Raw genomic sequence first — 27,299 nt, forward strand, 5'->3', positions numbered from 1 at the left:
AAACTTACACCATACTGAATTGAGACACAGGGATGGAACTGCACACAGGGCTATGAGATGAAGCTTTGGATGTGGTGGCGACAATTCAGAAAGAACATGGGCCGGACACAAACTCAAAGGATATGGGGGTTGTGATAGGAGAGTTATCAGGATGTGGTGTATGCAGGTCTCACCAGTAGATCATCACTTACAAGAGAAAACACAGAAAAGGTGATGAAACCAGCAGCTCTGTGACACTTACTACCCAGGCTGGTAGTAGAGGATGGCCTTAGCATACTCCTCCTTCGCCATGCACTGCCTGGCAGTTGATCTTTTCTCCTGCAAAGCCCTGCTTTAGCACCCCAACTGCACATGGCAGATTTGAAAAAAAACAGGGATGTTATATGCCAAAACCACGGCCCAATGGAAGGAACATGGGTGCTGTGACTATCAGCACTAAGTTCAGGTGCCAGAGAGGGCCAAGGGAAAAGAAGATCCAAACAGACAGAACTGCTGCTTTGTATTGCAGCAGCATTGCCTAGTTCACATAGGTAACCTGGTTATCAGTGGGACATGCAACTTCTTGACAACAGTAGTCGTGCCAGACCTGGGATTTGCTCTGAGTACAATCACTGGTGCACAGTGCAACAGTCCCTCAGTACAGATGAGCAAGACCACTGCTTGAGCTCACCTTTGTTTCAAGCTAGTATAATTTTCAGAGAGACAAACAGCAGTGTGGCTGCTGGAAACTGTAGAGGGGTGGCTGTAATTCAACTTGCCGCCAGTGACTGAATTGAAAAATCTGTGTCATGCCAACTGGGCAGAGAAACTAATGCCTTGGATGTCAGACACAGACAAGATGCTAGACATGAGCATGCCTCTGGCATATCCCACCTGCAGGTTCAGTGACACAGACTCCCTCCTAAGAATGAGAATCTCTGGGTTTCTTGCTCTGCCTCGTGCTGTGCGCCTTGGAAAATAACCCAAAAACTTTCTCCTCCTTTAGTGAGCCCTCGCTTAAAATAAAGCTCTTAAAAGGAGGCTCTGCATCCTATCATTATGGCAAAATCAATTTGGAATTGATTTTCCCCAGTTGCTACTGATAACTAAAAAGCTGATACTCCCAATAGTAGTAAAATTGTTGCGCATATGCCCCTTGAAAAAACACAACAAGCAGAGCCCTCTGTCACCTCCTCCAAAGGGAGCAAAAATACATGGCACAGACTTTCAATCAAATCCCAAAACTCAATTATAAACAGATATAGCTCTAATGATCCATTTAGCATTCTCAGCCTAGCAATTAATTTATTAAAATCTTCAGGTACCACTGTACTGGTCTAAAATGTAGCTTGCTCTACTACATGTCTGTGAGTATTCCTGAAGCAGAAAAGGGATTATTTCAGCAAGGCTACTGATCATAAAACTCTATACTAAATAAAGATGGTGTAGTTTCAAATTTTCTCACTGTTGTTTGGATATTACAAACCCATTGAACATTATAGTGTCACAAGAAGGTTCTTAAGAGTTAATTCCTATTCAGGAATGAAATCCTCTTTTTTTCATATTTTAATGAATTTTCTCCAACCTCAAAATGTGTAGACTTTTCATTCCAAACCCAGAAAGAGCAACTGAACAAAAACCGTATTAGCTGCCCAACACTTCCTCATTCCACCACCTCAATAACACTGCTACAAACAAAACCTCCACAGATGATAAAGGTTATTACAAACTATTTCCATCTACAAAGCCAAACCATTTTCTACATCAGCACTTGCACAATGCCAAGAATCTGCAGCTGTCAAGCACATGCCAACCACCTTTTGTGACACACAGCGGACTCCACCTTTGACCCTTTCAGCCACCCCAGGCAAAGATGACACACTCAGTACAGGGAGAGCTGGGTGTAAGAAAGCTCTGTAAGAAATCACAGCTTTCAGTGATAAGCCAAAGGAGCCAATTCACAATGCTACAGCGTTGTGCTGGCTGTATGGATGATACAAAATAGTCACCTTCAAGTGCTCCCTTCAAAGACAGAGGTTGATAGCAGCTGGAAATGCAAGATGTGGTATGCTTGTGAAGGCCTGGGGACACAGGCCAGCTCGTTTTAATGCAATCATATGCAGATAGTTTTGCTTTTTCAAACATGCTTAAACTACTCTTTAAGACTTGTGTGTGATCCTCTCCCAGCATTCAAATACATTCATATTCCATGTGTGAATTGCCTTGTACAGCATTGCAGCAGAGACAGTGTGCTTAAGTGATCAAATCACCTTTCAGAGCTGTACTACCAGCACTAACAAACAGATCTGTTTTACAAACATTTTGGTTTATAGTCTCAGCAAGATGACATGTTTTCCTTGTCCACCCCCAGGTTGGATACCAAAGTACATTACTGGCACTTACCTAGAAAGCCCTCTTCATCCACAATGATGGTGTAGTCCTCAGGGGTTTCTGTGAGGCTGAAGAACTTGCACCTGGCAAAGGCAAACAGCAGGGGAACATAATTAGCAGCTGGACTGAGCATAACCTTTTCTTCCACCTAAAATGGAGGTCCTTTCCCATCCAGGCTGTGCTGAAGAAAAGAGTCATCTGGTGTTTATGGAGAGGCCTAAAGCATTAACAGACCTGGATTTTATTTCTGGCTAACTCATACTGTGTGACCCACATTCCCTGCTGCCTGCCTATGCACAATGGAGCTAGTAAAACTCTAATTTTTACTACTTAGTTCTTAGTTACTTTATCCCTATAATAAATTCAAATTATCATAACCCTTAAGGCTTCCCATCACATCCAGGACCTGCTGCATTGTACTGACAGAGCAAAAAACTTTGCTCGCTGACTGCTAAGTCCAGCACCTTCCAAAAGCATTTCCACAGTTCACATATGCACCTGTCTTCCCTTTTGGCCCACTGAAATTTCTTGCCTTATATCAAAGTTTGACACCTAATCTCTCAACCAAGCCCCAGTATCTCTTCTTGCTGCTTCAGAAGCTTTTCCCTCCAGCAGACAGCATCCCAGTTTCCTGTACTGGTCCTCTCCCTTTCCTGGGGTGCTCCTGGTGAAGGAGAGTGGTAGCAGCCATCAAACCAATGGGCACAAGGCTGAGCTTCCCCCTGCCTGATCCCCTGTAACTACTGTTCTGCTCCATGCTCATCTTCTGACATCATAGGTCACGTGCAGCACAGCATCCCCAGCTGTTCAGCAATTAGCACGTCATGTCTAACAGGAGATACAAATCAAACGTGACATGGGATTATTCTACTGCAGACACACAAACAAAAAAAGCTTCAGCCTTAAGGCTTAACACCGCATATAGTTGAAAAGGTCTTTTTTCCCCGATACACCAGCATATGTACAGCAACATCTACTGAAAAAAACACAGCTTCTATCCAGTTGGTCCCCAGCAATAGCAGGAAGGTTAGCATGACATTTTGCAAGCTCATGTTCACTTTCAGCAGAGCATCTTCACAGTGCTGGGCAGCATCTCTGACACCCACAGGGCTCCTGGCCCCTTCAGGAGAATGCCAGAGCACGAGGATTGTGTTTGCTGCCTAAGCCACAGGAGAAATTTTTCCCTCCAAATTGGGTGCAACAGGAAGAGCATGTGTCTCGAAGAACCAAAGGGCAGGACTTCACAGTTACACTACAATACTCTCCAATTTATCTGAGGCAACTTACAGAAAATATTTTAAATACTGGGAAAAAAAAGATTGTTCTCAAGGCCCCCAAATTTCACAGCATTTTCACAGTATAATTTCTGCATGAAGCACAGTTCAGCAGGATTCAACAACCAGGGACTATCAGGGCTTCTCAGCACTGCTGAGCACCTATGTCCAAAAGTCTTCAAGACTTCTGAAAGTCTGGAACCTCATACTGGTGGCTCAATAGACCAAAAAATGAAAGCATTCACTTGATTAAAGAATCAGATGAAAACCTGGCTTCAGCATTTTTTGTCTGGCTGAAAAGAACAAATAGCAGCTATCCCCTCCAAAAGCAACAGGGAGAAGAATGAGATGGATGCTGCCCTCCTCATCACCTCATCAGAAAACTGAGAGGAAACAACATGCAGTGCAATCAGCTGACTGCCACGTAACCAACAGGATTTCATGTACATGGAAAGTATTAGACAACCTGCCTTTAGAGACCTGTCCTGTTCTCCCGGAAGTATCCATGACAACAATCAAGCATAACACCCCCTCCTAGCACAGACATATAATTATAAAATACAGACGTGCCCCCACCACAACTGAAACCACAACTTAATTATTTTGTGTGATTGGTAATAGCTGCTGTTACAACCACATTTACCAACTCAACTTTCTCCAGGAACAGTGACAAAAGAGGCAGAAAATAGCAGCAGCTCAATTTTTTACTGTCACTTCTTAACTGCACAAGGCTGCTACCAGTGCTAGGGGTAACACAAGCTGGGCAAAAAGGATTTCTAGGATGCTGCTTCAGGTGGGTCCCAGGAGGTAGAAGTATTTCTTACAGTGGATGAATTCCCTAGAGAAGTCACTGAAGTAAAACTCTTTGCTACTACTGCCCGACTGAGTCATCTGCATTCTGACTAGCAAGAAAGTAGAGGTCCTAAAGGATAAAACATCAGTATTAAAAAAACCCAACCTTTCCTGATTTGCAATGGCATTTATGGAAGAATTTTTTACTAGAACAGTAATAAATGTCTGTGTGCACACACTTGTGGGGAATTAGCTAATAGAAAAAGGACATGCAGACTTAGACAAGCTGCTTCTTAACACTTAGACAAGCTGTTTCTTAACAATAGCCATATTCAGCTAACTATTGCTTAAGATGCCTGTGTCCAATCAGCGATTTAGGGCACAATGACCTTGCTGCAACATAGAGGTGGTGGGAGCTGTCGAGAATGCAGTAATCACTAGCAAGAATGCAGAAATCAGACATTATAGCTAATATGTATCTATGTTTAAGGCAAGTAGCCAAACTTAGGGCGTGGAAGTATATAACCAATAATGTTGTACGATTACAGAATATGCATGATCTAGTTAACTACACTATAAAACTGTATACTGCAGATCAATAAACGGAAGTTTGCTGTAAAAACTCATATTGGGTTGTCAAGTTTTCCTTTAAATCTCGGCACACACTGACCCCAGCAGAAGAAGTACGATTGTGACAGATGCCAGTGTCTGAGCACACATCTAAAAATGCTGATATTTAAGGGATATATATACACAGGAAATCCCATAACTGCTGCCTCAGAGCCCATGTCAAAACCTCATTATCTCCACATACCCTCTCAAAGCCCAATCTCCAAATCAATGCAGTTCTGTAAGAGGTCAGGACCACAGAGCCATCTGAATTTAAAAGCAAAGTCTTTCACCAGCTCAGAGAAGACCAGTGGATCTAGGGGTATACATTCACTTTGTTCAAGCCAATGATGCATTCTTTTCCCAGAGGAAATCTACACATGAAAAATTGGAATTGCAAACCCTGTGTGGTAGAAAAAAGGAACTCAATCTCATTTCTCTCTTGCACATTACACTACACATGCATCTTCCATTCAAGTTATTTCAATAATTTCTCTTTCCTCTTAAACCAATCTTCAATAAGCTGAATGCCAACAGCATCTTCTGTTATCACACCAAAGCCAAGAAAAGAAAATTGCCCTCTAATAATTTTGAGACATCAGGCAAACAGTAATTCTCTAAGTACATGTGGAAACCCTAAATGTAGGAAGACAGTATTTTTAGCTTCCTAATAGCCAAACCTTGGACGGATTATTTTGGATTTCTGCCTTCTTTTTAAGGACATTTCCACTTCAGCACTGTTGCTGACTTTGACTGCCTGACAACATATGCCTTTTTCTGGCAATTGCACAAATGTAGACCAATCTATTATTAGATAAGATTTTTGAAACTGCAAAGCTTACACTGTGTATGGAAGAAATACTCAAGCTTGCACAGAGCAGGAAAGTGGCTGTGGGATGCAGCAAGAGCATCATTTCAGTTTGCAAACAGTACTCCAGTCTCCATGGGAGAAGTGAGCAGGGAAGTGGAGTGGTTGGCTGTGCTTACAGGTCCACGCCAGAAGTGACTACTACAGACATTTAGTCTTCTAGGTCTGCTGAGATCACAAGAGTGGTAATACTGGAATGAATGTGACTTCCATTTGTTCTGGGTCACACACAGAGCACATGTTTCTGGGAATGCTGCTGTGGGTCATTTGAAAGTTCAGCACAGACAATGGTCTTTAAAGAATACCACAAGTACTACCTTCCTATTTATAAACTACTTAATTAATTGTTGTCTCAGCAGGGTAAAGTGTTGCAAAACTATTTGCCCTATGGAAAAGATTCATTGCAGAAGCATGTGGGCAGCTGGTCTTCCCATACATAGGAAAGCATGGTCAAATGCCATTCAAGGCATTCAAATGCATAGTCTGGAAGTAACGTGGAAGTTTGCAAAGAAGTAGTTGAACTGAATGGAAATTTAGAAGCAGCAGCAGCACCAAGTTCTTCTGTTGTGAATATGAAATGCATAATTCATTGGGATTTATTGCAGGCTGTCTTCTCATTTTAGATGAGGAGGGATTTGTACACTTCACTCTGTTATCATGACAATATACATTCTTATTATAAACTAAGACTAATGGTAATCATCTAATTCTTGGTGTTCTCCTTTGCAGTTTATAAATAATGACAACAGGTAGATTCTATGACAACATCTTGTGAAATGTGTTTGGAAAGCAGTAGAGGGCACTTATCTGTTAACGATGTAGAGGCCATACAGGACTATTGAAGGGTAAATGAGTCTTGCTGAGTGCTCCCTGGCTCTCCAGTTCTCGACTCATCCCATGGATGAGGTCCCGCAGTGCCACTTGGTGCAGTGCTGCTATCGGGGCACTGCTGTGGTAGCAATTGCTACCTGTTGTTCTTCCACCCTCAGCAGTCCTACTGCAGAAGGGCCCTCTGAGAGACCAGGGAGGGTATTCAGCTGTCTAATTTCCCCTGTCTCCACAGCAGCTCTCCCAAAAGCCCAACAATGCCCTTTTGGGTCCTTGAAATACTGAGGTAACCTTTGCCAAGGATACATGGAGTCTCTGGGCCAGTCACAATGGGCTAGTTTTGCCATTCATTTCCAGTCAGGTTCACTTCAGCTTCCAGTACAGTCAGCTGTTGGGGTCCTCCTGTCACCCCAGAAACAGAGCTGAATTCTGCCCCTACATATCTTGATGGAATCAGGGTACACTGGGCACCAGTGTCAGCTAAAGCTTTATACACCTGTGGGTCTGATGTGCCATGGATCCACACAGTCCAGTAGATTGGATTGTCCCTTTCCTCCACCTGGTTGGAGGCAGGCCCCTCTAGTTCTGGTCATAGTACTCCATGCTCTCTTCTTGTAAATGTGAACTGGATGTCCCTTCAAGAGGATAGGAAGCAACATCATCTCTCCTATTGTCTCTGAGGACTTCCCCACTGGAGACTGGAGTGGTATTTATCCTTGAAAAATTTCCTATGGTGGTTGTTCTTCCTCTCAATTTGTGTACCTGTGCTGCCAGGGCAGAGGTGGGTTTTGCATCCCACTTCCTCTTGTCCTCTCTGTGGCCATGCAGGAAAAACCACAGGTTACCTCGTGGTGTGTCTCCTCTGTCCCAAGCAGGGGGCACTTGCTCCCAATAGCAGAGACTCTGGTCCATGCTGGTAGGGCGTGGGACATTTCCTCTTTAATTTGCTTGACTCTTTCCAATCTCTCCACAGTCTTGAACAGTCTTTCCACATCCAAGGCACAGCTAAATAGGGACAAAAAAAGATTATTTTCATAGTGCCAGAGTTGGGTAGTCACCCAAAGCAGTGTTTGTTCTTCTTTTGTTGACATCAATGCCAATGAGTTGGTGCATGATCATGGCCTGCTACGTACAAACTTCTGCCACATGGGTATCCTGGACCTCATCTGGATCTACTGGGGATTGCTCGTTATTTGAATCCCTATAGATTCCCTCCAGCACAGCTAATCTCTCAGGTACTGGATACCTTTCTCCATGATGTTCCACCTTCTTGCGTGCACTATTAGATCATCCTTGGGAGAATACCTTTCCCTCACACTTGGCAGGAGTTGCCTCCAGAGGTTGAGAGCTCCTGTACTCTTCTCAGTCCCCTTGTCAATGCCCACATCCCAGGACAGGGATTGCAGTTGCTTGGCTTCACTTCCATCGAGTTCCATAGTGTGGGCTGTGATATCCCACTGCTGAAGCAGTTGGGTCATCAGGTGGCTGGAATCTTTTCACATATCTCACAGCTCACTCAGGGATAGGGATCAGGTGATTATCTCTGGCCCTGCCTCTTCTGCCCATTGTGAGGGCCCTTCTGCCTCTTCATCTCTCACTGAGTGGATTGATTTGGTCTTGGATTTCTTCTTCCTGCTACTGGCATGGGTTGTTTATGTGGTTCAGCTGCAGTTTGAGTGGTCACAGTTCTGCTCTGCTGTCCTTCTCTTTTCCCTGAGGGTGCTGTCTAGTGACCAGCGGTGTCTGAAAAATAGCAGCGAGGGCCTAGCACATTGCAGTAAGTTGCTCCTCTCCAGAGGTGCCACAACACTCTCCTTGCAAGTAGTCTGTCACTTTATCAGGGTCCTGTAGTTGTTCAGGAGTGAACTTCCAAACTGCTGGAGCCAAGAATTTCCCCCAAAGTTGGTCCATTTTCTGCCACATTCCATGCCACTCATGGCTATCCACCCCTGGGGCAGAGCTCTGAATAACTTTCCTAGAAATCTCTTTCTTGACTCTAAACATGGTGTGAACCACACTGAGGAGACCTGGCAGACAGCAACAAGTGCATGCTTTCCTTAACATACAAATAGAATTCAAAATAGTTGCAACAGGCCTGAAGGAGAAAAAGGAGGTGGAAAGCTGGGGAGAACCATCTTGCCCTGTTTCCCCCCACAGGGTGGGTACAACTATTAATGAATTCCCAGACGTAGCACCCAAGGTCAGGGCTGGGGAGCAACACTGAATATGCATCCCAAATGACCCTTATTGCCCTTGATGTTACCATGTTACAAACTGATATCCCTCAGTACAGCAATAAAGCAATCCTGACCCCTCTCCCTGCTTTGACAAAGTGCACCACAGGGAGCAGGTAAGGGAATATGTACAGGGTGAGGTACACCCACATGAACACACCCACATGAACAGACCAAGCAACACTGTCACCAGTGGCTCCAGACCTAATACAGCAAATGCTTAGATCAAATTTGTTTCCATCTTGCTCTGGGAAGATCTTTTGTTATCTTAACCCACTGTTCCTGACACTGAGTACCAAATAAGGCTGTTGTGGTTTAGGAATGGTATTCTCCAATTCAGTGCTCCCGCTAAAACCACGCTGCTGCTTGCCTCAAGTTGGAGGCACAAAAGGCAAAGGTCACGGATGGACATAACAATTTACTAGAAACAGCCATGAGATAAGAAAACGAACAGTAACGACAACAGTATTTGTGAACAGAAATAAATCCAGGGAACTCCTACAGCCTGCCAAAACACAATAACCACAATGGTCTTCTCTAATCAATGATGATGATGATGATGATAGTAATGACAGTTTAAACTGCAGAATACACTGTGTAAAGTAAAAAGGGGAGACTTTTAGTCAAGTGCCCTCTTTGCTACTTTTGTGTAGCTGTGGAAGTTAACTGAGACTTTATTTAGAGTTTAAGATAACTGGGAGGAGAATAACAGAAATATGATCGGCACCCCGAAGGAACAGAAATCAAGGCAAAACACAGAAAACAAGCACAGAAATAAAGAGATTTGGCTATGCTGCAGAAGATACTGATCTTAAATACAGCTTACTGATAAAGCCAGGAGACATGCGAAAAAATCAAGAAGGATTATTCAAAAAGTGTCAGCTGTGCACTTACCATATCTGCCTTCATTAAACCACTATCAAACTGTGATTCAAGTCTTCTTCAGAATAGTTCTACATGGCCTGGACTGTGAGAGCCCATGCAAATCAAATTACTGCTGCAAACTGAAGATTAGCAGTAGCATGAAATACCAATGAGTCATTCAGGTATAATTTCTGTTTTTCTGTAGTCAGATTTGGTCAGTCCAGACTTCCCAGGCCACAGATTCAACAAAGCTACAATAGTCAAGAGTTATCCTGCAACACAACCACAGGAGTTTTTTTTTTTTTGTTCTATAAAGGGACACTTGGAGTTTATTTTGTATGGCTAGCAAAGCTCAAGTCATGATGATTTTAGTAGTCAAAGCACAGCATTTGCAGTATTGCTTTCTAAAACTTACTTAGGATGCTAAAACATATCTTCCTTTCATTTGTCATAACAGCATTTTTTAAATACCTCCCAGAAACCAATTAGAAAGCAACATGCAATTTGGCTGGTTTATTTTCTCCCCTTTAACAGACTTGCACCGTATTTAGGAAGATTCTGTAATAAAATCTGTTTTATCTCTACTTATGTGTAGAAATAAATTCTTGCCAAATGTGAAGAGACAAGCCAAAACTACACTGAAGCAGTAGTAAGAAAATTAACTACATGAAGAAACCAAGGCATGTTACATTCTGGAATGGAGTGGAAAGCTCAGCTTTCTGAAGGAAACTACAGGGGAGATGAAGATATCCAAGTCCACCCATCTGCAGCTCCCTCACTTAAGCCACTTGCTCTGATGAATGTGAACAATGCTGGTGTTCCATCCCAGCACAACTGCCAACAGCATAGAGCCTGCAGTGCTCAGCAGAGAGGTGCTGTGGGAAATACAAATACAGTTTAAAACCATGCAAGTGTTACTGTGCTCATCTGTTATTTGTCCACTGAAAAAGCTAAATACAGATAGGTGGGTTTTCTTGGGGAACTCAATGAGAACAATACACCAGTGACTCCAGGTGTGGATATACTGAAGTTAATGTATCTTCTGAACCCAAGACTTGTCCTGGGCATGAATACGTACAATAATTTACTAACCTGTGTAATAAAAAGTTGTTCTTAGCACAGATTTTTCTTCCTGGGTAAATTATTTCAAGTGAACTCTGCTGGGCAATTTTTACTTGGATCACCACACACCAGCTGTATTAGTGAATGGGGCTGAACCAAAAACCTAGGTCTGAACTCTGTTGCTCTGACCGGTACCCAGATGATGCAACTGCCAGGAGCTTCACAGAAGTTATTCCATTCATACATTGAGCAAAGTCACCCAGTTACCTCCAAATGGCTCACTTACACTTTGGGACATCAGTAAGCATCCCCATAGCTAAGGGAGAATACCTGCACCCATGCTGCACCTCTTCACACAGGCACTGGGCGTCACTCTTTAGGTTTTAGCATTTTTACTGGTTATTCAGTAGTACTGGATACTGGTGCTTATAAGGATTTGGCAGATGCAAGGCATCTGAAGGCCTATATGGTGCTAGAGATAGGGAGCTCTTGGTCTAAAAACTATCAGTTACAGCAACATAATTTCAATTTTCCTAAAGTAACAAAAAAACCAAAAAGAAACCAAAAAAAAACCCAAACAAAAAAACCAACCAAACAAAAAAAATCCCAAACAAAAAACCCCAAGGAAAACAGAATTACCTCGCCTCTACTTCTCATTCATAATTTTCTTTTCTATTTTCTGCCACAATACTTTCCAAAAAGATGTAATGGAAGCTGAGGGAACAAGGCCTTGGTCAATCAAAACTAGGAAATAATTTCTTGTCATTTCAAACTGAAACACCTCCTTTTAGTTTTAGTTGAAATGTAAAATTTCATGCCAGCAACAAACATTTCATGGAAGGCACCATTCCATCTTGACATAGCTGAACCCCTCAAATGTTAATTACATAAAGAATCTTCACTGGTCAGCACCTTCTGCTTGGGTAATGTTTATCTTGGTCCAGCAAAAGAAAAGGAAGAATCCACCAGTCATTCAGAGGTGCAGACAGGAAAAAGAACCTCCACTAATCTTAAAGGTAAAAAAATCCTAGAAGCCAGCATTTAGACAGGTATATGCTCACGCTTCCACTCCCACACTCTCTTCTCAGTCCTTTTAGACTGTACTGTGTTACTCAGCATGTGCTACTACCCAAACACCGCTTACACATGCTCTGGAGCACAGGGCTGGTTTGCTGGCTTGCACATGTCACATGCACTACAAATGCTGCTGCTGGAGCATTAAGTGTGCCACAACAGACCCCAGCTTCCTCTTTGGCAGCCATAGATGAGTTGCACAGTATAGTGCTGGCCTGTTCCCATCTTGGAAAACTCATTTCTATCATTTGCGTAAGTAGAGAACACAGTAAAGCAGGAGAGAAGGCTGGAGGAAGGAACAAATGAGAAAAAATAAATAAATTCAGTTAGGTATTACTTTCTCAAATAGTACTTGAACTCTGTAGATTCATTATGAGCAAAAAATTCAGGTCTCAGACCACTTATGGAACTAGCTGCATTTGTGCTTAAAAGCACTAACTGTTGGAAACAAGAAACAGAGAAGAATTACCAAGTCATTAATCTCTTGTTATTCTCACAAACTTTGAGAACTGTTGCTTAATACTGCCTGTGATGTACTGCTTTGCCTTCCTGTCATCACACAGTAATTTTCAACTCAAATTTATCAACATATGGGTGAACACGGATGGAGTGGTCTGTCTTTATCCCCTGACTCTATGGAAAACATGAGCATGCTTGTTTGTAGGGAAACAGCCATGAAGTCAGTAACAGGTACCTCTTCTCACTTGAAATGATTTTCTATTTTTCTTACAACATAAATTTGGCAACTTCAAGCTCTGCAAGAATAATTATTAGCTGATTTCGCCTACCTGTCTAGAAGCCAAAATCACTAGGCTGCTCTGATGAGGGCAGGCAGGAAAACTAAGTGAAAGCCACCCTTGCACCTTAGGATTTGTTGATGTGTGGCACAAGGTGGTGGCAACTGCATGCCCAGCTACCACTGCAGTCAGAAGGGGGTTGGAGCACCCACTCTTCACCTCAGAACATCGAGATGTATATTCAGCATTGTGGTGAATGAACTGGGTGATGAACACTGAGCACCTGTTTAGGGTCAGTATGGGTTATTATGGCAAAAGCCTTTTTGCAGCTCTGATTCTACAGAGATCAAGGCAAACTGAGCACAGCTCAGCATCCCTCAACAGAAGAACCAGCTTTAAGTGGCCTCCTGTCTGCATTGAAGAAACAAGCCTTGCAGAATCAAGTGGAGCCAATGTGCCTGGAGAGCCCTCCTGGCTCAGAAGCCCTGTGTGGAGCAATGCCATGCAGACCAAGCACACATTGCAAGAGTCACGTGGTGTGGGACCAGCTCAGATTCTCAACTCTTCCCAAGTCAGCATTCATCCTGTGCTGCCCCTTTCTAAGAAATGGTGCATAAATTTCTACTGATTTAGATGGCCCTACACAGCTCCAAGCAAACACTGACAAGGTGACTGCATTGCCAGAGAAGCACTGAAGCACATTTGCAACAGAGGCAGGTACAACACGTCAGTGCTGTCCCGGATCTAGCAGGCTATCCTGCCAGTTCACAAGCACTCCCAGGATCTGCTTTTTCTCCCCCAACAGTTAACATAAGTCAGGGCTGATGTTCAGCTTTTCTTAGAAGGAACCTCCCTCAGCTTGACTACAGTCCTGTTTGTAACTTGTTTGACTTGCAATATAAGAGCAATGTAAGTGAATTTAAGTCAAGAAGTTTAGTGAATCCCATCTTCGTAAGTTCATGGCTTTTTGGTTCATGGCTTTATATATCTGCAGATAAACAAAAGTCAAGTTATAGGAACACGTCTTGCATACAGTTGTTTCTGGGTCACTAAGGACTACATTCCCCACAAGGCAAAGTGCATAAAGCAAGCAAATTTTTATTTTGAACACTGAAAACATAAATGAGTAAATCTTCTTCCTCTAGCTGCCACTGCTGATTGACCCATATAACAGTAAAGAAGTTTAACTAGAAAAAGATGGCTTTGAGGGAAATTTGCAAGCAAAACAAAACAACACAACAAACGTGCAAGGTTCACAGAAATATAACTAAAACCAGCCCAGGGTTTATTAGCATGGTTTGATGAGCTAAAAGAAGCCACAGAAACCTGGATTTTGTCCATGCAATTCACTGATCATAAGTCAGTCAGATATTTCGACGGGCTCTCTTCCCAACTCTTCTGACTTTCATTAAACTCAACACACCACAGGCAAAGGGCAAAAGCAAGGGATATTTTTCTTTATAGAAATTTGCTTTTAACAGTATTTGAAAGAACAGTAGCAGTGAATCTCTGTAGCACACAATACTTCAATTAGGATTGTCTTGCTCTGTCTGTGTTCAGCCTTTCACTAGGGGCCTGGGCACATTTCTGCAGCTCCTGACAGGACTGTGCAGAGCCACAGAACACTATCAGGGTGCTGTGCAGCTCCACAAAGCCAGGAGACTGGTAAAAAAAATCAGCTGATGTTCTGCATGTCAAAATGAAACACTTGGAGCCTCAATACTAGGATAAAGTGAATTTAAGGCAAGTTAAGGCAGAAGGTGAACCATAGCACAAGAGAAAATGCCAGACCCACGTATCATCTGTAGCAGGACGTAAGTCTCTCCGGGAGCCAACGCAGCATAGCATTGCCAGCATCAGTGATATCAATAGCCTTAAACATGGACCAACCATGGCCATCCTAAGCACTGCTGAGGTGCTGCCTATGCTACGTCGACCTACTATAAAACCATTAGTGGGAACCATAATAACTATTAACATGCAAGAAGGACAAGGACACATCCTCATAGCCCAGGGCAACTGGGAGAGAACAGAAAACTGCCCACAAGGCCTCTCTGCACATTTTTCTCTCTGAACCTAAACCTTATATTTAAAAGCTTTTCCATCCTTCCCCTCATCCACAAAAATTTTATTAGGAACAAATAAATGTGAGAGGGGACAAAGACGTTTGAAGTGTGAACAGTCTCACAGCCCTCAGACCGAGGAGAGCCCCCAATAACAGAAATATCCACAAGATAAAGTAACCATAGATAACACGTTCCTCCAGTCATTACAGACAGCTCTGTGAGGACATTTGCAGGAGTGGCTGGCATCACTAAGCTAGATCCCTGCAACTGGTTCCGTTCCCAACCTCTGTGCCTGATGGGATGGGAGCAGCTTTGTCCCAGTGCTAAGGCAGACAGTAACACATCTCCTGGGTTACAGGATCCAGTCCCCATGGCTGCAGGCACACTGCCCTGTGCGAGTAGGGGAGGTTATGGCCATTGCTAGTGACCCAAGCCTACACGGCAGATAGGAAAGCTCTCTTTCTTTTAGGTAAACCCATAAATTACATCAGGAATTATTTCAGTCTACTAATTTAGATTGCAATGTATTTGGATTTACAAATTGGACAATGAGGCAAGACTTCTATCCACTTTAAAGAAACAAGGCTGCCAACAAAAGCCACGTCCCATCAAAACTGCCAGAGTTACATTATTAGCTCCAGAAACTCAGATCAAACACCTTGCTCCATTGTGGTCCTCTGGGCCAGCCTATGACTCAGCTTCCATTTGTAATAAGGATCTAAACCATCCCTGCTGAGAAGCATGGGGATATAAAACCCAAAACAAACCTCATCATATTCACATTTATTGTGTTAATGGGAATTAAATGAGCATCTCAGGCACTTTGCTCATGTTTTATTGCTGTTGCTCCTCCAGCATTCTTTTAAAGCAACATATCAGAAACAAGACAGCACAGCAATAGCAAAAACCTCTAAATACTTAAATGTCACCAAAAATAATAAAAATATTTTTCATGAAACTACATCTGATGCATTGTACAGTGCTTCCTGTACTAATTTCCTTCTCAGAGGATAATGGTAAAAGTCCACATCACTTCTTAAAATCCTTTAATCTGTTCCTCTTGGTTTGATGCCCACCCCCTGCAGCATCTTTAACAATACTGTTTGCAGTTTTATCATTGTTAATGACAGGAAAGCAATTTTTCAAATCTCTACAAAGGGTCAATGGGTGTTTACATCAAAATGGCAAGAGCTCTTTGCTTTGGGAGAGAATGTTGTAATCAAATCTCTGAAGGGGAAGTTGGAGCAGTAAATGAGAAAGAAGTTTAGTTTGTTTGCATTGGGAAAAGAGTATTCATTTATTATCTAACAGTTAACTAACTGATCCAGATACACTTTTCCCTTTTCTTACTTTGCTATCCCTGTCTCCCAGCACTCTCGGAAGCTCATCTATTGCGAGTAAACATAGTCACATGTGAGAGGAAAAAGCAATTCTTTCCATTTGAACAAGCCCATCATTTATTTAAGGAGAAGGTAACTGTGCTTTAAAAACTTTGTACAGCAGTAACAATATCCCTTGATCACTGTCAGAGTTTAACTCATTTCCAGCACAAGAGAGAGATGGAGTACAAAATGAAATTTTCCTTAGCCACAAAATTACAAGGATTTTAAGGTTTTTAAAGTAAGTCAATACTGACTATCCACAAAGTTTCAGCCTTGAAAATGCCAGATGGTATTATTTTTAACAATGCTCTTCCAAAACACTCTTTCTAAATTGGTCTCTTCACACTGCAAAGGAAAAGCTCATGGTAAAGGCAGAAGCATCAAACTTCTTCCCAGGCCTACCAAACCCAAGGAAAACAAGAGAGACTATTCAGCAAGTCAGCATTACATGGCTCAGATTGAATTCTACAGTTTTGGAATATTGTTCCTAAAATCCAGCTGCCAAATCACCACCCAAAACAAAAGCCAGAGCTCCTGCAGAAGTATATACATCATAAATGATAATGCAGAGTGGGTCACCGTTTGGGTCAAAACCAGTGTCATGGCCAGTGCCATCCCACAGATGTTTCTTCTTGCTCCCCCCACTCTGAAGAAACACACCGTAGTGTTTCTACTAAGTCACTTCGTAGGACTGAGCCTTGCTGGGTCAGGCTCAGAGAGATGTCACATGAACTCAATAGCAGCTCAAATCAGGAGCTTAAACCAAGGCCTCAAATCAGTGCTCCAAAATTCTCCAGAAATTAATGGAATTAATGGAATTCCCTCGCCATGTTCTGTCATTTGGGATGTTTGCGGGCTGATGTAAGTGGCTGCACTATACCTGCAGTGTCTTCATATTTGGATTTTGATTCTTTCAGAGTTTCATCTCAAGAACTTTCGTGCTCTCTGCACAGCAACCAGCACAATGAAGTGTAGACATTTCTAGAGAGCAAGTCACACAGAAGTGTGCTTTAGGAACACTGCTTTGTAAGGCTGTTCAGTTTGCTGGGTGATGAGAAAACTGCTGTTTAGAACCAAGGATTCATAAACTCAATTTCCACCAAACAGCTTGGTGACTGAATAATAAAATGGCAGCTGAAATACAAAGTCCATGAATAGAAATTAATGCATATGGGGGAAAATAATTTAAGTTCTGAATGAAGAATGACAGGCTCTAAATGAGCTATTACCAGTCAGGAAGAAGATGTTGGAGTCCTCATGGCTGTTCTCCAAAAGGGTCAAGGCTTTGAAAGATGCTGAGAGAACAGGGATAATCAGGCAGGGAGATGAGACCAATTCATTATTCCAAAGCAAAAAATTCAGCACATCCCCAGCTGCCAAGTACTTAATGATCAAACATCCCAAGCTACCAACAACAGGCTGGAATTCAGTTGGAAGAAACACAGAGAAGGTGCCAGTGGTGATCCAAGGTGTGGAAAACTAAGCAGATGAGAAGTGCTAAGTCTGGGATTACGGAAGACATTATTATGTCTTCTTGACCATTACGGCCAAGGTGATTAAAGAATAACTCACTGTCTGTCAATGTGAGAAAGTGGGGCAGACAATTAATTGATCTGATAACATAAAGTTTTCCATTTAAAAACTATCATGACTGTGTATGTGCATGAGAGGGATGGCTGGATAATAACACAAAAGCCAATACGCATAGAGAAGAGATGGGTTCAAGGAAGAACTACAAGATCTTAAAGATGCCTTCCAACTCAAACCATTCTATGATTCTAAAATGAGTTCACCAGTGAACACTGTGCCTTTGATGATATCACCCCTTTAGGACATCTCTTGCCCTTCTGGGTCTGGAAGGATGCTCCAGGGTGTTGCAGTGGCCCTCCAGCAGTTAAGCCTGGGTGACCAACCACATGGGTCAGTGACGGTCGAAGAAGAATCATGGGTACGAGTTGAAAGCCATTACTGTTGAAGTTAGGGTGACTGTCTAACGACAGCCCAGAGGACCCTGCAGCTGGAAGAATTCATATGCACCAAATAATAAGTTTATTGGCCCCGCACATTTCCCTGCCTCTATCCTATTTATGGTTTTGTTCTAGTATGTTCTCCCCAGCTCGGCACCCCATCGGTTTACAAGTTCTGTATCCTCCCCCATTATGTTATGTTGGGTTTGTACCTTTTATCTCCTCTCTGCCTTTCCCTGGTTGGCTCTTTGGAGTCAACCACTCCCCTTTTCCCTTCCCTTTTAACCCTGTGTAATCCCTTGTTCTGGGCTCTCAAGCTTCGGATTCCTTGCCTTCTTGCTGCCCCTCATTCTCCGTCCCCCTTCGCCACCCTTCGTCCTTCAGCCCTGGATCCTAATAAAATCCTTTGGAATCCCCAGCGAGAGAGTCTGCATCTCCTTCATCTCTACCCAGCTTCCTCTCAAGCTTCTGTCCCCTGAGCTCGGCAGCTCGCCTGCATGCTTCATGACTGCGGTGTACCCAGCGTGCGCTCGGCCTGGCCAATCACCCTCCCATGCGGTGTTAGGGCTTTCGGCTGCACTGGGGAAGCAACACCGCACCACGGTACACACACTGGCCTCATTTTACACCCCTGAACAGCCCAATCAGTGCTATAGGAGACACAGTGGTGGGAAACATGGCTCTTGGATTTGAACAACCTTGTATTCCAAAGGACAGCATGGCTCAAAGCATGGGCAAGACAGGAAGACACGACATGAAATAAAAACCTGCGGGTCTCAAGCCTGGTTTTTTTCCCCTTAGATGTTTTATTAGTTTATGTAGTTGTCGGGGGTTGAGAATTTCTTCCCATTCCTGTTACTAAGCAACAAATGGTCCGATGTTCGGAGCGATCAAGCCTTTTGTAAAAGACAAAGGCTAGGTTTGGGCAGGGCAAGGTAAGGGAGAGCCGGTCCTGGGAACTGACTCTTGTGGTTCGGATGCTGAGGGTAGAGGCTGCTGGCTCTTTGCTTTCCAGCTGCTACCAGAGGAAATCCAACTGTGCCCTGTTTCTCTTCCCTCCTGGCTCGGTGAGCTTTGATTCAACTTTTCTCCTCACGGGGAAGGGCACGTTTCCCCCCCCCGGGCTGCGTTCCCTCGTGGCTGCTGCCGGGAGAGTCCGGCTGCCTCTGCTGCCTGCCCCTGCCCTCTGCCGCACGAGACCGCAGCGTCTGCTGTGACTGTAGAAATTCTCGCTGGCCGGAGAGAGAGAGAGAGAGAGCGCCCGCTCCTGCTGCCCTGTTCCCTCGCTGCCCTGAGCTGTTTTCCGCTGCCCTGCGTGTTTTTCTCGGCCCGTCCGCCATTGCAGTTGCCGGACGGTGACCTGACCCTGCGCCACAGCGCCACCTGCAGCCGCTCGGGAGTCATCGCACCTGCCCTGGCCGGCCGGGAGCTCAACAGCGCCCCTGCTGCTTGCAACCGTGATTGCACCACACGGGAGAAGGCTCAGCAGCTCACGTTATCTGCTGTTTGGTTTTCTGGTTCTAGTTGTGGTTTGCTATTATTGTTATTGTTTGTTTACAGATACTAGTAAAGAACTGATACTCCTTTTTCCCATACCTTTGCCTGAAAGCCCTTGATTTACAAAATTAAATAATTCGGGGGGAGGAGGGGAAGAAAAATCACATCCTCTGCTCTAGGGGAAGGTTCAACCTCTCTTGGCAGACACCTGTCTTTCAAACCAAGACAGTAGTACTTGTGCAATCTGGCAACTGCTGACACCTACTACCCTCAGTTACCCTCAGGTAACTGGCCTCAGGGTCAAACAGCCCCAAACACAAGCAGTCACAGAGCAAAGCCCTCTCCATTTTCATTTCATCCTCTTGGCTCTTCCAGGCCTGGATTCTAGAAGGACTCTTCATACTGAGCTGCCGCTTTGGGAAGAATGTGTCAGCACCTTCCCAGGGTGGGGAAGGGAGAATTACTAGCACTACTCTGAGCTGATTGTCTGGCTAAAAGGCTGCTACCTCAGATACAACCACAGAGAATTCCATGCTGCAAATTCTGATTCTCAAATTCATACCTCCAATCGCATATAATCAGAATGGGTAAAGGATGAGTGTGAGCTTAAAGCCAGGTAAAGCCTGTTATCATCACACATCTTCTTCCGGCATAGCTATCACAGTTACTAAATTCGTAAATTTTTTCAAACAAGATGAATTGTGCTGGGGAAGAGGGACATGACAGAACTATATCAGGAAAAAAGTCAGCGTTTTAGTAGTATTTTAGGGTTCTAACTACCAGAAACCAGTAATAGCTGCCATCTTAGTCAAACTAAAAAGCACCTAAATGGCAGTGGTCAGCCTATGTTTTAAAGAGGCATTTAAAGTCTGTGGGAACCAATCCAATGCATTTGTAATGCTGGGACAACCTTTCCACAAGCAGAGGTAGCAAGAAACTAAGACAGTTTGAAGCGAGACCCTGAGGAAACAGACAAAATCTATTTCCACTTGTCTTCAACTGGATATGTATTTTGGAAGTTAAAGGAAATGCCATGCTCCTGGCAGATTTTAATACCTTTGCTAGCAGATTTTCCCTTGCCCTACACTCTTTGCTTTAAAGAATAAATGAATCAAGTGCAGCACCATTTAAAATACCACTTCTCACAAAATTGCAATCCCCATTTAATTTTATGTCTTACTGCATTACCTGTTTCTCCACAGAGAAGGGGAGAATGAGAAAAGGTAAGAAGAGATGCTTCAATAACCAACAGCATCCCTAAGCACATTCTCTGGAAACAGCCAAAGATTGCAAAATGACCAGGCCTTATGAAAGCCCACCAGGCTGTAATCATGTATTCTCGTCCTGTCCTCATCAAGTGCTGTTGCAGGCTAAGTATTAAAATAGATTGAGAAAATTAAAGCAACAAAGTAACAGCTGTCAAAGATTTACAGAAGATTAAAATTGTGAAGTCAACGATTGAGATTAAAAAAACTACAACAAAACAGCAACACCATCTTCCTCTTGGAAAGGTTTGGGAAAGAACAAATACTCTCGGAACAATACAAGACTGCATCATCAAAAGACACCTCCAAAGTATGAGAACTTAATGAGTAATGGTCTTCTATCTTCCTCTGTGTGCAGCTGTGTTGAGGCCCAAAACAAACAAGGGTACTGCTGGCCAATGCTAACACCCCATCCCTCCATGCCTGGGAATGCTCTGACTTAATTTTTCCTTCCAACCAGCAAGGGGGCAAGGGGACACAGCAGAAAAAAAGCTGCCAGATGTTGCTTTTAATTTTCATCAATAAAGATGCTGAAACTATCGGATTACTCAAAAAAAGGAAGGTAAGATACTTCCAGACATGTCCTGAGACACCTCTAGCACTGTGACACCTGTGTGCTCATGCCACACTGCCTGGGCTGAAAAGCTCCAAAGGGGATGTTCCCCTGCTGGGGAAAAATGCAACCAGCTCAGGCATCTAAGAGCTCAAGCATCCAACATCAACAGTGTCTAGCTTGGAAGGAAAATAAGTCAAAACTTCAGTAAACTGAGTCTATAATGTAAAAGGCTCTCCCTGTCACCTCAATTCTCTAATTTTTAGCTGAATTACTTTAGCAATGTAAGAGTCCAGATAACATACCTGTCTAAAATGTAAGAATCTATGGATCTAAGTGAAAAAATAGCCCTGTGAATTGAGGGATATGGGTGAAGTATGTTAACAATCTGTGTCTTGCGGTGATTCTCTAAACGAAGACAATCTGTTTCCACGGAAATCAGGATTTAAAACAGACTTTACAGCAACAGACCAGGGTTCTCATTCATTGTCTGCATGAGTCCTTTCTGTCATTGTTATTTCAAAACCCTTTCAAGCATGATCATAGGACAAAAGCTTATTTATTGATTCATCTGGGTGAATACTCTAAATTTTGTTTAATGTTTCCTAAAGACTCCAGTGAAAAGTTTGTTTTACTGAAAAACCACAATCAGAATAAATGACAAAACCACAAGTGAGATGCAGTCCTGGACTTTTGGTAGTGTAAGGCGCAATGCAAAGCGCAAGCTCATAGGCTGACTCACCTAGTACAATTCTCCCACCTCCAGACCCAGAAAATACCAGGTGATTAGCAGCAGAGAATGACAGAATGGCTTATCTTGGTAGAGACCTTCAAATCTGTCCTCCTTGAGTTTAAAACTGGTCCCCTCTTGTCCTATCCCTATCTGCCCATGTAAAAAAATCCAGCTTTTTTAATAAACACCTTCAGGCACTGGAAGGGGCTCTGAGGTCTCCCTGGAGCCTTCTCTTCTCCAGGCTAAACACCCCCAGCTCTCCCAGCTTGGCTCCAGAGCAGAAGGGCTCCAGCTCTCAGAGCATCTCAATGACCTTCTCTGGACTCACTCCAACAACTCCACATCCCTCTGATGTTGGAGGCCCCAAGCCTGGACACAGTACTCCAGGTACTCACATGAGAGGGGGAGAATCCCCTCCCTCGACCTGCTGGCCACTCCTTTCTTGATTCAGCCTAGGATATGGTTGGCTTTCTGGGCTGCATCTACACATTGCTGGCTCATGCCCAGCTTTTCATTCACTCCAAGTCCTTCTCCACAGGGCTGCTTCTCAGTGAGTTCTCCCCGTCTCACCATCAGAAAGCTTGGTCTTAAAAATAGAATTAGATCACAGAAAACACTTGAGTACCCTAGAAAAACACACAAAAATAAGTAAAATGTTGAACTAAGACAATAACAGATGGAATAAGAACTAAAGAACACAAATTCTTTAGCTAGGCTGTAAGTGGACCTGACAGGGAGATGAAAAGACTCTTAGGCACAATTGCACCTCGCTTCTGTTTGTTGCTTTTCACAAGGAGATCTCAAAGCACTTTCTAAAGAAAGTCAGTATCAATACCAGGTTTTATTGCATCTTAGCTTTACAGGACAGAGCACAAAGTAGATATTCACTCTGGCCTCACACAGCCCAGACGGGTCTCAATATTTGGTGCTCTTCCGGTAAGTTCTCTGGTAGAATAAAAAGTTTGTAACAGTTAAAGAATATTTTTAAACTATGCTGAGGATAAAAGGAGCACAGCCTTCAGCAATACATGAGACTTCACTTCCAAGCATATATTTGGCATTTTTCACAGCACAACACAACAGAAGCAAAACCACCAGGTATTGCCAGCACACTCGATGCAGTGAGAGAGCAGTGAGGAGACAAAAGCACAGGCCCACACAGGACAGCAAGATTACAGCACTCTGACAGCTTCATCCACAGATCAATCCAAGCAATAGCAGAAAAACTGGCAAAGTAAATAATGACCTGAATAGTAAGACTCAGTCCTGTACAGAGGATGAATATGAGTAAGACTTTTCTAGCATAATTAGGGATCTACACCTAATTTGGTCAGACACGGTGCACAGGTCTACAGCAGGATCTCACTTCCAGTAACCGGAGTCTCCAGCAGTAGTTTCAGGAGGTTTCTGCAAACAACTGCTGTCTGTACTTCTGCCCCAGATGGCACTTGGAGGATTATAAGAACACTGTCTGAAATCAGGACTTGACTGTCAGAGGGAACAAAGAGTGCGGGACAGCCTGGGAAAGATAGATTTTTTTCTTTCAATATAGACAACTTCTGTTTGCTGAGTCCAAGGCTTTACTGTATCTCATGCTTGGAGATACAGTCTGTAGGCTTCGTTCTGGCAGATATTAATTGGCTAAGTCACCATCTTTTTCCTGCTGACATCTATCAGTAAATAAACAACATGGGGGGTTTTGAACAAAAAGTGAGGGCATAAAAGCTGCTCAAAGAACAGAAAACAATCATAAATGACCCTCTAGTCTTCAAAGCTCTTAGGATTCAACAGGGGGAGCAACAGACAAGGTATTGAGGAAGCCCAGTGGTTATTGCACAAGGTTTCCTTCACTCAGTGCCAAGATTCAAATCTCGCTGGAAGGTTAGGAGTTAAAAAGCCTTCTCCATGGCTTTGACAGTGCGCCCAGTTGCCAAACTGAGAGTCTCCTTTGTTATTCCAGTGCATTATCATAGGTGTCTCCGGTTAGAGACAAGTTCTGGAGGGAAGTGCTCTTAATGAACGCCTCCCCCAAAGAAAAGAGCTTTGGGCTCTTCCTCCCCCCACCACAACAGAAGTTCTAAGGTGAAAGTGAAGAAAAAACACCTGTTTATTTAAGAAAACAAACTGCCCTACAGGGCGCGGGAAAAGGGAAAAAAGGGAGCTATTAGGTATTTAACCTGTGAAGGCAGCTGGTGGATTCAGATTCCCTTCTTTCCTGGGCTTAGCTTCCCCCTTGATGATCCGGGGGGCTGAGAGGGGGGAGTTGCTCCGGTGTCTCCCCAGGGGTTGTCTGAAGTCGGACGAGCAAGCAAGCCAAACAGACCGAAAAGAAAAAAAAAAAAAAAGACCAGGATGTTGCTCTTGCAGTCCCAGGGAAAAAGCTAGCAGCAGCAGCAGCAGCCAGACAAAAGGAATGCCTCTTCCCTCCGCCCCGCTTCCAGGCTGAGAAGCCTGGGGGAGAGTTTTCAAAACAACTCAGAACTTCTCCTGATTGGAGAACCTGGCTTAAAGCAACAGGAACACATTTCTGGGTATAAAAAGCAGATGATAGGGAATACAGAATTATCGTAACATCACCCCAAGACACAGGCAAGACCTCAGACTCCAGTTTGTCCATCTTAGTCCAAATTTTAATGTTTGCTATTATTCTTGATGCAGAATATCTCAATATACAATCCTGGTCTGTTTGGCCCCACCCTGGTGCATCTTCTCCCACTGCTTAAGCTCTGCTGAGCAGCCCTTCCTTCCTCACCACCTTCCCTGTAGGGATGGGAAGTTGCACAGCCAATGGAGGCTGCTAAGGAAGGTGAGCTCACACACAGTTCATACGCAACGTCCTTGGGGCATGCACTAATCTGTAAACCTCAGCCATAATTAAACATATCTGATCTTGTTACAGTAAGAGAGATATCAAATTGGAACATAACAATACAAAGATTAAAATTCAGGTGTGGTACAAGTCACAGTAGCATAGCAGTGATGACTGTCACCCCTGGGGTGTTTTGGGGGGATAAAGTAACTTATTTTCACATATCATATACAATTAAATTTTCCCTCAGCAGTAACATAAAACATAATGAAGTGCTTCTGTGTTAAACCACATCGTATTTTCCCTTTTAAGTTGTTTCTAAAACCACTTACACAGAGCTTCATACAGGCCTGCTGTAGACATCAACCAAGCTTCCTAATGCAGAATGGCTGGTTTCTCTCACCATCAAGTTATATACAGTTACACCTCAAAGAACTGAATAAATTCAAGAGAGAGAAGTTACCGTTCATTTGTTTGCCAGCAAGTTCTTTGCCTTTTTACTCCACTGCTAGAAGAAGCAGTTCCATGAGTAGCAGAATGATCCTCCGGCGTACAAAGCAGTTAAACCCTATCACGTCAAATTGCCCAAAGAGCCTTTTGCACCATAAACTGCAATTTCACCCATGGATTTAGGTGCTGCTCCCTATGAGCGTGGGGTCAAGAGTCTGGTCCATGGTGGAGCAGCGACAAGAGTGATAGGAATGTCTATGCACTGCTGTCTCCTGCTGATCTGGCACAACAATGTGAATTGTTTTGGGAATGTGAATTTTTAATTTCTGTCTTCCCTGTAACTATATTCCCCTGTTTAACCTCAATAGAGGGTTCAGATGCCCAGAAGGCATTTGGAGATATTGTCAGTGTACTCTAGCAACTGAAGCATGATCCAGGGTCACACACCAAGGTCTTCCTCCAGTGATGTGGCAGCTGCTGAGAGTGGCAAACTGGCTCTGAGCCAGGGAGCTGCTTGCAGGCAGGTGGACCAAGTCATGAATCACTGAAGCTGTCTGGCATGGAAGAGGAGCAGTGACCTACTGAAGGAACTAAGATATTATTAAGATGAGAAGACTACTCAGTTTTTATGCTATTTAATTGCTCAGCAACAAATGAAGCAGGGAAGAAATGAACACTCTCTTGCAAAGACTGGGCAAGGAAGATTTGAGAAAGAAGTGCTAAGAGATCTGCTATTTTGGGCCTAGTTTTAAAGTGAAAGGCAGTTTTAATGCAAACACACTATGCCACTTGTTCCTTCCATCGAAGTTTTTGGTCTATTGTCTAATTTCTGTTAAATGTCAGAGTTGCAGATTTCAATGGTACTCAATTCAAACAAGGTTCACTAAAATGGGTGCTAGATATAAGAGGAAAGCCTGTCTGCTACAGCTATGGGGAAAAGGCCATCATGTGAGCACAAACCTTATTAGATAGCAAAGAATCCACAAGAGGCATGTCTTAACCACAGGAAACCTCAGAGCTCACACCATGCTAGAGTCCAGAGAGTCTCACTGCAAGAAAAAGCAAGAGGAAACCAGCTTTACTAGTTTGGTTACTCATTTTCAACAGAGAAGTGCAGTCTATGAAGCCTCTGTGAGCCAGAATCCTGCCTGGTTTATAAATCCCACATAAAGCTGTGGTGTTTCTTTATATTATTTGCCTGAAGAGGATGGAAAACCCAGTAGTGAGTATCACCAGCCAAGGGAAGAGCACATGGACAGCTGTATTGGTGGGAGAGAGATGTTCCAGAGCATGAGTTGGGGACCACCCTAGATGGAAATCAGACCTGACCGAAACACAGCAGCCCATATATCAGCAGCCTGCATGTCCATATGAGAAAGAGACTGCCATGACTGGGGGGCATCCCTGGCAAAGGTCAGGGCTCAGCCAACCGTCCTGCCCTGCCAGGTCTCAGCAGGCCTTGCTTTGCTCCCAGAGCTCCTCATTCATTCTGGAAGGAGCTTTCCTCTGCTAAGAAGCAGGGGCACTCAAAGCCAGCCCTATGATTTTGGAGGAAAGAAAGCAAGCCAACTCAAGAAAATGAGCTTTTGAAGGTTGAGGACTGGCAAACTTTCATTAAAGCAGTCATAAAGTTTTTAGTTATTTCAACATTTGCCTGTATAAATAGAACATTTTTCTCAAAGTCAACAGTGGTCTGGTTTTATCTTCACTATCCTTTGATGTCTTTGCCCAGAGGGCTGGAAATGCAACTTAGCAGCATCACCACAAAAGCGTAGCAGGATCTTCTGCATCAATAGCTGATGACTCAGGAATCCGATATAATTCAGCCTTCTCTTTTGGCTGTTTCTGTTAACCTGGATTTTCAC

At 43.5% G+C, this 27,299-nt stretch overlaps 1 protein-coding gene across 3 annotated transcripts in view; it reads right to left on the reverse strand.

The window, feature by feature from the left end:
• Positions 1–27,299, reverse strand: part of CASTOR2 (cytosolic arginine sensor for mTORC1 subunit 2) — a 127,620-nt gene that overhangs the window by 53,176 nt on the left and 47,145 nt on the right. For all 3 annotated transcript variants that reach the window (XM_085078729.1, XM_085078728.1, XM_085078730.1), the window contains exon 2: positions 2,383–2,453. In XM_085078729.1, coding sequence (XP_084934855.1) covers positions 2,383–2,453 — 71 coding nt within the window. The remainder of the gene's footprint in view (positions 1–2,382; positions 2,454–27,299) is intronic.

This window comes from Lichenostomus cassidix, chromosome 19 (assembly GCF_008360975.1).
Source record: "Lichenostomus cassidix isolate B80296 chromosome 19, HeHo_3.0, whole genome shotgun sequence".
NCBI lineage: Eukaryota > Metazoa > Chordata > Aves > Passeriformes > Meliphagidae > Lichenostomus > Lichenostomus cassidix.